This window comes from Chrysochloris asiatica, unplaced genomic scaffold (genome assembly GCF_000296735.1).
Source record: "Chrysochloris asiatica unplaced genomic scaffold, ChrAsi1.0 scaffold00038, whole genome shotgun sequence".
Classification (NCBI taxonomy): domain Eukaryota; kingdom Metazoa; phylum Chordata; class Mammalia; order Afrosoricida; family Chrysochloridae; genus Chrysochloris; species Chrysochloris asiatica.
In genome coordinates, this window is record NW_006408556.1 from 1,419,892 (window position 1) to 1,431,105 (window position 11,214).

The 11,214-nt window shown below is 50.9% G+C and overlaps 1 protein-coding gene across 2 annotated transcripts; it reads right to left on the reverse strand.

The window, feature by feature from the left end:
- Window positions 1-512: 512 nt before the first annotated feature.
- Window positions 513-10,878, reverse strand: RGL2 (ral guanine nucleotide dissociation stimulator-like 2). Of its 2 annotated transcripts, XM_006860359.1 has the most exons (18): window positions 10,726-10,878; window positions 10,530-10,532; window positions 9,149-9,232; window positions 8,265-8,443; window positions 8,078-8,128; window positions 7,697-7,994; window positions 7,177-7,428; window positions 6,980-7,083; window positions 6,799-6,883; window positions 6,631-6,699; window positions 6,373-6,447; window positions 3,002-3,034; window positions 2,762-2,883; window positions 2,561-2,656; window positions 2,368-2,479; window positions 1,986-2,264; window positions 1,307-1,421; window positions 513-1,175 (listed from the first exon to the last, which is right to left on the reverse strand). In XM_006860359.1, exons 1-18 carry the CDS (start codon window positions 10,876-10,878, stop codon window positions 964-966), a joined length of 2,322 nt encoding a protein of 773 aa, XP_006860421.1. In that variant the 3' UTR covers window positions 513-963. The 2 variants fall into 2 exon arrangements, with proteins under 2 accessions (XP_006860421.1, XP_006860420.1); XM_006860358.1 differs by lacking the exon at window positions 10,530-10,532.
- Between the last annotated feature and the right edge of the window lie 336 nt (window positions 10,879-11,214).

Consider the following 11,214-nt stretch of genomic DNA (forward strand, 5'->3'; position numbering starts at 1 on the left):
AATATTTCCTTATCTTAGTTGACGTGACAACCCAGGAAACCTGGGAAGAATATTTCCAATGCAGCATAGTTTTAGGAATATGTGTATTTGAAGAATCAATTTTCTAATCAAACATCCTAGGATAAAATGTGGTTATTATCCTTGCTATGCATACTTGTCATTCTTCCAGTATCTCCCTTAGCCCCTTATAGTCTGTCTTCCTATAATTTGTAGCTTTTTAAGTAGATTTAAAACCCCAACATGTTTGTTTTATGGTGTTGAGGTCTAACTTCATGTGTTTCCCACAAAATTATTCATCTCTTTGCCCTAAAATTATTTCCTAGAAATTTATAGCCAGAGGATTTCTTCTTACTGATCTCTATGAAGACAATTTAACAAGAGTGGAGAGGAATAAACTGAGAAACCCATTTTCACTAGCACCTCTTTGTTGTTAGAAAACATAAGACTCCTTCCTGTTTCATTTTTCCCATCTTCAGCCAGCTCTTCATAGACACCACAAATGAAAGAACAACTCAGGTAGTGTTTTGGTTTATTATCTTAGTGTTGTCACAGTGACAAGAACCCACAGAGTGGGAAAACACTGCTGGAACCTCCTTGCCACCCTCCACCCCCTAGGCTCAGACCTCTGGGCCTTCCCTCTCCCACTCTTCTAGGCCTTTCTTTGGCCCTTTAAATGCTAGGATATGGTCAGGAATCAGGACTGACCCTTTTTTCACACAATCGCTGTGTGCTGCATTCATGGAAGGTGGGGCTGTAAACAGGTATCCAAATTGTTTACCAAGATTACCAGCTCCTACAGGGCTCTATTTTACTGCTATCTGGTAAACCAGTGGCATATCACTGCTCCAGTGCTGGCCACCATTCAGGATTTCTGTCCCGGTGCGATGTGACTGCCACCATTCGGAAGGCTGCCCACATCTGGTATGGCCACCCTGGTTTCTGTGAATCAACAGGGCTTCCTCTTCAGAACAGTGCCCGGGCAATCTTCCTCCCTGTGGCCTTGATCCTGGGAAAGGAACCCCCTCCCCCTTCACTTGGGGGAGTTCCTGAGGCAGAGGGACCACTGGCAAGGCCCACTGTGGCAGTAGAGGGTTTTCGCCGTTGCCGCAGGAGGAAATCATGTGATGCTCCATCCATAGCATAGAAGACATTAGCCGAGGGTGGAATAGTCAACTCTGTAGGTTCAGAGGGTGGGTGTCAAGCATAAACACAGTTTCACACACACACAAGTGCCCAGATGTGGAAGCACTCCCACTGATAAAGCACCACTCTCCTCCCCAGCCTGCCTTTCCCCATGGCCTCTGACCTCGCTCCCCTGGAAGCAGCTGTACTAGCTCATACTCTGAAGCCACTGCAGAATCACGATTGTTTTTCTTAAGGACGCGACTGATAACACTTGGAGCCTTGTCCTGACTGGTCACCTGAGACCAAAAGAGCAATAAATCACTCCATGATGCCTTCTGTTTTCCTTCCTTAAAACCCCAGCCACTAATCTTCAAATCGAAGAAGGCTACCTGTGCCCAACCCTTTAAAGTAGAAAGGGAAACCCAATATGGTGGCTACGGTAACCCGTGAGCCAGCTCACACAGCACCCAGTGGAACAGGGCTTCTTCCCTGTGGGGAAACTGCTGTGGGTTCTGAAAATACAGTCACCAAAAGATCAAAGGGCAACAGCTAATTCATGGTAAACATCAAAATACAAACATGGCTGCCAGAATCAAAGGTCAGAATTCAAACTGTTGTTAAGTGCCATCAAGTTGATTCCGACCCATAGCGACCCTGTATAGGGTTTCCAAGGAGCAGCTGGTGAGCTTGAACTACCAAACTTGCAGTTCAACCGGCTTTACAGTTTGGCGCATTAACCCACAGCACCACACCAGGACTCCAACTAGGATCCTTCCATTTGGCTGCCCAAACCCCAAGATAATGTAGATTAGAACAAAGCCCTATCCTTCACCCCATCTCTCAGGCCAAGGCTCCCTCACCAGGATGCTCTTGTAGACACTGCCATCTTCCCCCAGTTCCATCTGGACACGGATGATCCGGCAATCAGAGGCCCCAGGCCCACACCCCACACCCCCATATCCCGTCCCTTCTGTTCCCCCACTGAGAGGGGTGCCACAGGAGGCGGAGCGTCGGTGACCTCGAGAAGGTCGAGGGGAGGAGGCTGGAGGAGAGAGGTGGCTGGGGTCAGCCGGACTATGCAGGGAAGGAGTGTTTTCCAGGGCGGAGTCCAGAGACGAGACAGATGGCCACTTCATGTGCTAGGGAGGACAAACAACATGGGCAACTGACAGAAAGGCAGGGAGGGAAAGGAAGATTCAGTCAGGGTCAGTGTCAGGGCCAGAGGTCAGGAGCAGATCTCACCTGGGCCAGCCGAGTCAGCAGAGGAGCAGGGGTTCCAGGTACCTCATCTGCCCCGACACTGGGCCGATCCCAGGACACGAGGGGGGTAGGGACCCCAACAGAGCCCAGGACCCTGGATTAGCAGGAGATTGGTAGAGTTAGAGGAAAAATGGCAAGTCCCTAAAAGACCACCCCCAGTTGCCGATTCCCTCACTCTGTCCATTGTGAGATGACCAGTGTTGGCCGTAGCACCCGTGGGGCAGGAGGGTCACTGGTACTAGGTGGTTCCACCTCACAGGATACACGGTGGCTGAGGAAGGGGAGACAGTGAGCAGAGATCAGTATATAGTAGCACACGAATTCCCCCATGCACCTAGCATGAGCTCCGGAGTCCCAGCCTCCCCCAGGCAGTCACCTCTGGGCCTCTGTCAGTGGCCGGAGCCCTTGCAGCCATTGCTGGATATCGGGGTCAGGCCGGAGGTCATAGCCACGACATTTGTTCTGAAGCCGCCGCAGCTCAGAAAGGACAGTGAACTCCTAGGAAGGAGCCCTCAGTTTGCAGAAGCTGAAACTTGGGGATCCCTGATGTACCCCTCTCTCCCTTGCCTGTGATACGGAAGTGGGTAGCAAGCATCCAGCCCTGCACTGCTCGTACCTTCCTCCGCTTGTCAAAATTGATGTAGCCGTTCTGCAAAGACATGGCAGTGGGTGAAAATCCTAACCCTGCCATCCAAACACACACCCGGACACAAATTCAAAACCCTCACCCTGGCCTCGATGATCCCCCTTCTCATCTTTGTCTCACATCTACTCTGTTCTAAGTCAGGGGTGAGGAACATCTGGCCTTGGACTGTATGTTGTTGTTAAGTACCATGGAGTTGGTTCCGACTCATAGTGACCCTGCCCAGGGTTTCCGAGGCTGTAAATCTTTACAGGAGCAGAACACCTCATCTTTCTCCCGCGGAACTGCTGGTAGTTTCGAACTGCCGACCTTGAGGTTAGCAGCCCGGTTCGTAATCACTATGCTACCAGAGCTCCTTTTGGACTGTATGTTGTTGTTTTTATGTGCCGTGGAGTCGATTCCGACTCATAGCGACTGTACAGGGTTTCCAAGGCTGTAAATCTTTACGGGAGCAGAAAGCCTCATCTTTCTCCCGTGGAGCAGTTGGTAGTTTCGAACTGCTGACCTTGCGGTTCACAGCCTGATTTGTAACCACTATGCTACCAGAGCTCCTTTTGGACTGTATAAGGTCCGTGAAATCATTTGATCTGGCCTGCCAAGGCAACCGCAGTTCCAGCCATCACATTGGTGATGGTGATTATGTGCCACTGAGTCATTCTGACTCACAGTGACCCTGTATAGTGTTTACAAGGATTTAATCTTTACGGAAGCAGAAAGCTACATCCACATCTTTCTTCCACAGAAGGATTGGTAGATCCAAACTACTGACTTTGCGGTTGACAGCCCAGATCGTAACCCACTGTGCTGCTAGGGCTCCTTATCTCTCATATTGTTGTTAAGTGCTGCTGAGTCGATCCCAACTCAACGACCCTGTAGAGGGTTTCCAAGGAGCGGCTAATAAGTTTGAACTACTGACCTTGTGGTTCAAACAGATCTTGCAATCAGTGCTTTATCACACAGCGCCACACCAGAACTCACATTGTTGTTGTTGTTAAGTGCCATCGAGTCGGTTCTGACCCATAGCAACCCTGGATGGGGTTTCCAAGGAGCAGCTGGTGAGCTTGAACCACCAACCTTGCAGTTCAATTGGCTTTGCAGTTTCGCGCATTAACCCACAGTGCCACACCAGAACTCACATTAGGAATGACTTAAATAAATGCTTGACCAGACTAATTTTTAAGTTGATAATTTTGTATGGGCTGTGAATTACGTTATAAATTTTGGCAGAAAAATACAAACTGTGCCCACTTTACAGATGAGAAAACAGGGGCTTAGAAAGAATAGGAGCTTGCCTAAGGTCCCAGTATTTGTTCATTTAACCAACTTTATATAATGCTTGAACTCACGGTGTGGCACTGTAGGATTAGCATTGGACTGCAAAACTACAAGGTTGGCAGTTCAAATCCACCAGCTGCTCCTTGGAAGTGAGTCTGAGCTGACTCGATAGCACCTAATAGCAACAGATAATGCTTGGAGTCCTGACGTGGCACTGTAGAATAAGTACTTGTCTGCTAACAAGTTTGGCAATTCAAACCTACTAGTTTGTTCCTTGGAAATCCTATACAGAGTCACTTTGAATTAGAACTGCCTGAATGGCACTTAGCAATAACAATATAATGCTTAGAAGATGGTAACCAAAAGGCTGCTGGCTCAAACCCACCAGCCACTACTTAGAAGATAATGGTAATCTGTTTCCATTAATATTACAGCTCTGGAACCGCACAAGACAACACACAGCAAGATGACAACAATCAATTCATACCTATTGATAATTACACTGAATGTAAAAAAATTAAATGCACCAAGTCAAGAAACTAAGAGAGCAGCAGAATGGTTACAAACTTTGGTACATTCACACAATGGAATACTACACAACACTGAACAGTGATGAATCTCAGAAACACCTCATAACGTGGATGAACCTGGAGGACATTACGCTGAGTGAAACTACAATTATAAAAGGACAAACATTATATGAAACCACTGTTGTAAAACGTTTTAGAAAGGTTTTCTTGCTAAAAGTTATGTTGGTTACCAGAGGTGAAAGGGAAGGGAAAATTACTCAGTGGGTAGAGGATAGGCACATGTTAACTTGAGTAACGGGAAAGGCAGTGTGCAGAGGGAGGTTGGCACAGGAAAGATGAAGGCAGTGGAAGACACAGGGAGGCGGGCATGAGTTAAAGTGAACGGAAGTAAATACTATTAAGTGGTACATGGAAGGGATTACAATCATTTTAAAGATATAAAAGATATAATTTGTTGAATGTGAGACTGAAATCTGTGATGTCAATCTTCACTCAATTCACAATAGAAATGTTAAAAAAGATTACAGCCTTGGAAGCCCTATGGGGTAGTTCTACCTTACTCTAAAGTAGCTGTGAGTCGGAATCAACTCAACATCAACAGGGAATATATAATGCTTATGTTCCAGATACTTGACAAACATTAATTCATTTAACCCTCATAGTAACAGGTTGATATAAATAGCATCATTAGTTTCCAATGCACAGATCACTAAAGCACTCTATGAAAGAATGGCGAGACTTTGCCTCACACACTTCAGACATGTTATCAGGAGGAACCAGTCCCTGGAGAAGGATATTATGTGTGGTAAAGGGCCAGGGAGAAAGCGGAAGACTCTCAAAGACATGGGCTGCAACAGTGGGCTTAAACATTGCAAGATAGCACAGGACAAGGCAATGTTTTGTTGTTGCACATAAGGTCACTAAAAGTCAGAATCGGCTCAATGGCACCTAACAACAAAAAAAGGCCCTAAGAAGGAGCCGTGGTGGAGCAGTAGTTAACCAAACGGTTGGTGGTCTGAACCCACCAGCCACTCAACAGGAGAGAAGCTCTGATGATCTGCTCCTATTAATATTACAGTCTAGAAAACCCTTTTGGGCAGTTCTACTCTGTCTTTCTTATAGGGTCATTATGAGTCAAAATCACCTTGACTGCACACAATAACAAGAAGGCACTAAGAGTTTCTGGGTGGCACAAATGGTTAAACACCCCATTACTAACCAGAAAGGTTCACAGTTCAAACCCACCCAGAAGTATAGTGGAAGAAAAGCTTAGCAATCTACCTCCAAAAGATCACAGCACTAAAAATCCTATGGCGTGCTAGTCTACTGTGCATATATGGGGTCACTACGATTTAGAAGCAACTCAACAACTGTCTTGGTTTGGATTTTTTATAAAACACTAAGGCACATAAAAGTTAAGCAACTTGCCAAAGTTAATAGAGCCAGACCCCAGCAATCTGGCTCTAGAATTCTCCCAAGTTCTGGGTTTTCTGAATGTGAGGCCCACTTATCACATCACCAAAACACACACACACTAACCTCCAGCTCATCCTTGGAAGCTGCATCCAGCATCACGAGGTCCTTCAGGAAGGTGCCAAGGTATGGGACGACACCCTGAGGTCAAGAGTTAGGGTCAGACACCCCTTACATAATCTGAGGATTCTCCACTCCCCCCACTTTTCCTACCCACTTCTTGAGAACAAATTTAACTCTTGCTGTGCCTCCTTCTTCCATCCCTCAAGCTGCTCCCCACCCACACTTCTCACTCTTCACAGCCACCCACCACTAGTCACTCACCCCACCCCGGGAGCCAGACCTCGGGGACTTCTTGGAATTTGGCTCCAGAGGGGTCTGTAGCTTCACCTCCTGGTGGTGACAGAATAGGAGATATGAAGGGGTGGTGAGGGGTGTCCAGGAGAAGCGGAGAACAGGAATGGCTGGGAACACCAGGGGCTAGGACTTTACCTCCAAGAGTAGTTCCCGGCTCTGGGAGTAATTATCCTCTTCAGAGAAAATCTGGCAGAGGCTGGAGAAAACTCTGAGACTGTCCCTGAGGGATGAAGGGCAGGGACCATGACTGAGGACACCTCCTCTTCCCAGTCTCTGAGAGGTCCCTTCCCCCAGTCCAGGGCTCCACCCTACCCACCTGGCTGCTTCCCCCCAGGCTGCCCGAAGCCTGTGGATAGGGCTGGACTGCAAGGCAGACACAACAGCATAAACTGAAGAGAAGTTTCGGAGTAGACGGCACTCCTGCAGGAGGCGTGGTTCACAGGTCACTGAGAGAGGCACTAGCTGTGGGACCCCTCTCCACACCGTGAGCCCCAGCAGGTCATGTTCTCTCACCTCTGCCACACGGATCCACTTCTCCAGGAGACGGGCCCTCTGTGGTGGGCGGAGTGGTCGTATGGTTATTTCCTCAAGCCCCTCTCCAGCCGAGGTGGCCCCCAGGACAGAGCTGACCACAGCCCCTGCCACCTTGTTGAACTGTGTGACAGTGGCTCGGACAGATGGACAGAGGTGGGAATGTCCCGGCCGGTCTCTGTGACCCCAAAGACCCCCCAGGCACTGGGAGGGGACCAGTTTGAGAAACAGCTCCTATAGGATAGATGTTAGAGATTAAAGGTCAGGGTCAAGCGAGGTCAGCTTTCTAATTGCAGGGGTCTGAGGGTCTCAGGTAGCCAAGGAACCAGTGGGCATAAGGTTTGAAGGACACAATCAAGGGGAGAAGGGAACAGGGCAAAACTGGGCTATTGGGGAGGAGGCTTGGAGCTGAATCAGGAAGGGGTGGAAGCGAGAAGGGGTCTGGACTTTAGGTGAGGTTAGTAAGGGCAGGGGGCACAGGGGTCAGAGATCAGGGTCTCACCGCATCTAGCAGGGTCAGCTGTTCGGCCAAGTGGTCAGCGAGGAACACCAGGACATCCGTGGGGTCAGCAGGGGGGTCGCCAGGGGGGGCCAGGGGCTTAGGAAGGTCGGGGGCCTGGGAGTCCACCCGGGACCGGAGATTGCGGATGAGTTCAGCGCTGCCCCCCCCAACACCCTCCCCTGCTGCATACCCTGTCCGAAGCAAGAAGCTCTCAAGCCGGTCAAGCTGACCCTTGACCTCAGAGCCAAAATCTTCAGGATGAGAGGCCAGCCAGGTTGACAGTACAGAGGTGGCTACCCTGGAGAAGGGGAATCAGCCAGGGGTTAAAAGTCAAGTTGCAGCTTAGAGAAGATTGGGAAGTAAGAATCAGGGGTCACTCACCCTGTGGTCCTCTCTAGAACATCAGTGGGATGAGATTCAAGGGCTTCCAGCCTGGGGAAAGGAAAAGAATCTCACTGTCCACTTTTTCTAAACTCCCAATGGTGTTGACAATTTTGGAAGGGTCAAACAGCCTGGCTTTAGGAAATCCAAACCCTTCTACAACCTTTGGTTCCTTAGGATCCCTGACCTGTCAGCCATAAGCCCCAGCAGAGTAGGCGTGGAGGTGAAGGCCTGGTGGGTGGCCAGAAAGGTGGAGGTGAAGGTCACGTCAACCCCTGATGTCCGGACATCCAGCAGGTGTCTGACCAGGGCCTCCAGAGTGCCAGCTCGGAGCCTTCGGGAGGAGCGCGGGGGAGGTGTGGGGGCCTAGGAGAGACACAGGGTCAACCGCTGAGCCTTCCCTCAACCCAAACCCCAGACTGGGGACCATCTCAGTCCTAGAAGATGGTCCAGGCCCATTTGAGTTTCAGAGATGACAAAAGACTTTAGCCTAAGTCACACAGTAGAGTCTGGGTCTCCAAGTGCCTATCATAGCACACTCTGGGTTTACTTGTTTTCTAAGTGTCATAGAGTTGGTTTCAACTCATAGTGACCCTGTGTAGGGTTTCCAAGGTAGTGTATAGGGTTTCCAACAGCTGGTAGATTTGAACCACCAATCTTATGGTCAGCAGTACAGTGCTTATCCTACAGTGTCACACCAGGAGTCAGGAGTCAAAGCACTCTGGTTGTTGTTAAGTGCTATCAAGTCTGTTCCAACTGGTAGTTGAGCACAGTATAAAGTTTATCAAGGAGTGGCTAATGACCAGCGCTGCATTAACCCACAGTACTACACCAGGACGTCTAGTTGTTAAGTGCTGTCGAGTTGATTCTGATACTGTAAATCTTTACCGGGGAGCAGAAAGCCTCATCTTTCTCCCATGGAGCAGCTGGTAGTTTCAAACTGTTGACCTTAAAGTTCGCAGCCCCACTCCGTAACCACTACGCTGCAAGAGCTCTTAGGACATCTAGTTAGAAGAAGGGAAACTTAAGAGAAGAAGGATCAGTGGTGAGAAGTCAAAGGCATGCTCTCACCAAGGGTTCAAGAGGCCGGTATTGGCGGCTTGTGACGGTATAGGTGGCGCCATCCTCCTCTTCATCCCAGACAGACACAGGGGCCTGGAGGAGCAAGGAAGAGGTCAGACAGCACATACCCCTCCCTACACCTTCCACCCTCACTCACCCATCCTCTGTACCCTCACCTGTGACGGTGGGGGACAGTACCAGCGTGTGCGAGGGATGGGGGGGGCTGGTGACCCCAGGTCTCCCCCACTGGGGCCCAAACAGCCCCACCCAAGCCGTCTAAAGGCCCTGTGGAGTCGCGGGGGGTGGTGTGGGGGAGTGCGGGAACGGTAGGAACCCTGATCCTGGAGACCCCCAGAGCCGCTTCCCCCCAGAGCTGAACCCCAACACAGGGGAACAACAGGGTGCAAAGGCCAAGAGGGTAAAGCGAAAGAGGTAGAAAGCCAGAGGCAGAGACCTAGAGAAGGTGAAAACTCAGTCAAAGGCACAGCCACAGGCCCCGCCTACCCCCCAACCCAGGGAGGGGCCAAACCCAAAGAATTAGGCCTCTCTTAGACTCCTTTGCTCCCTGGTCCCCCAGGTGGGGTCTCCACTCTCTTTTACAGCCCTGGAGACCCCCCTCCCCAAGGTGGCGGCTCCGAGATCCCAGTACAGGAAGAAGAAGGGGAAGTGGGAATGGGGGGGGGGGGGGTAAGACTCAGAATCACGTGGCCCCAGCCCCTCCCCCGCCTGATCCCGAAAAACCTGCCCAGCCAGTCACCCTGACCTCACCCAGGCTCTGGACCCAGAAATCCAGAACCTTGGGCCCCAGATCCAACACCTGGCGTCTCCTGAGCCCAAACTCTACTCCTGGTTCATTATCAATCCCAAATGATCACACCCCCTACCCCGTCCCTACCCAGTATGGGGCTGTATCCCTCCAGGTCCTAGAACCTCAACTTCCGGGCTTCACCCAACACCAGACTCAGTAGGGAGGGGGGAAAGGGAGGGATCATGAAATCTGAGGGTTCCCTCCCCAATCCCAGAGTTAGAGCAGCTGGTTACTGTGGAAACAAACCCCACCCCTCCAAACAAATACAAGGAGGGAGATCAGGACCCAGACGCAACTATTCAGAGAGGCGGGCAGACTCAAGCTCTGGCCGAGAGGGCCAGAAACCCGAAGGGACACTAGCAGACCGACACTGTAGAGAGGAACGGGACAGGTTCCTGTGGGCAGGTCCTTTGTCACACTGACACAGAACCACAGAGGCTCCGGGACTCCCCACAGCAGGGCGACCGGCAGATAGCCATGAAGAGGCACAGTAGTAAATTAAGGCAGGGAGGACGAGACATAGGGACACAAAGACACAGAGAGAAAGGTGGAAAGGGACTCCGAAATATATACGCTCCCTACCTCCTGCCAAAGGAGCTCTGGCTGCTAACCTAAGGTCAGCAGTTCGAAACTACCAGCGGTTCCGCGAGAGAAAGATGAGGTTTTCTGCTCCTGTAAAGACTGACAGCCTCGGAAACCCTATACCGGGTTGCTATGAGTAGGAACTGACTCCACCGCACACTACCACCACCACCATCTCCTGCCAACCGCTTCTCACCTCTTCCTCCTCCTCCTCTTCCTCCTGGTCCCCACCCACGTCCTGGGCAACTGGACCCCCATCTTCTTCTGGGTCCCGGCTCCGGAAACTACTCAGCACGACTCCCCCGGGGGGGCTCGCATCCAAGAGCAGCCGAAGGGGCCGCGGGAGCATGACCGAGTGAAGGAATCAGTGGGGTCGGGCCATCGGGAGCCTGGGGAAAGACAAGGGGAGACTGTGGAGAGTTAAGGGGCGTGGGGAATCCCGGCAGGCGAGGGTCGCTGCGGGTGTCTAAGTAACCAGAAGGAAGTCCTGGTGAGAAGTGGGGGAAGAGGAACACAAGGGTGGAATATGGGGGCCCTGGTGCATTTTGGGGATGAGAGGTCAAGATCCGAGTTGGGCAGGTCAAAGGGTGCTCTGGCTCTGACCTGCTCGGGAGGGGCGGGGGTAGCACGGGTCCTAGGTCGCTGTTTCTGTCGGTCTCCAGCCACAGACCGAATCCCCTCCCCG

Coding starts and splice junctions, on each gene's coding strand:
- RGL2 (XM_006860359.1), bottom strand. CDS start 10,878: ATGCTCCCGCGGCCCCTTCGGCTGCTCTTGGATGCGAGCCCCCCCGGG. Junction 6,448..6,630: donor GGTCTGGCTCCCGGGGTGGG/GTGAGTGACTAG, acceptor TCTTGACCTCAG/GGTGTCGTCCCATACCTTGG. Junction 2,657..2,761: donor CCACTGACAGAGGCCCAGAG/GTGACTGCCTGG, acceptor CCCCTTCCTCAG/CCACCGTGTATCCTGTGAGG.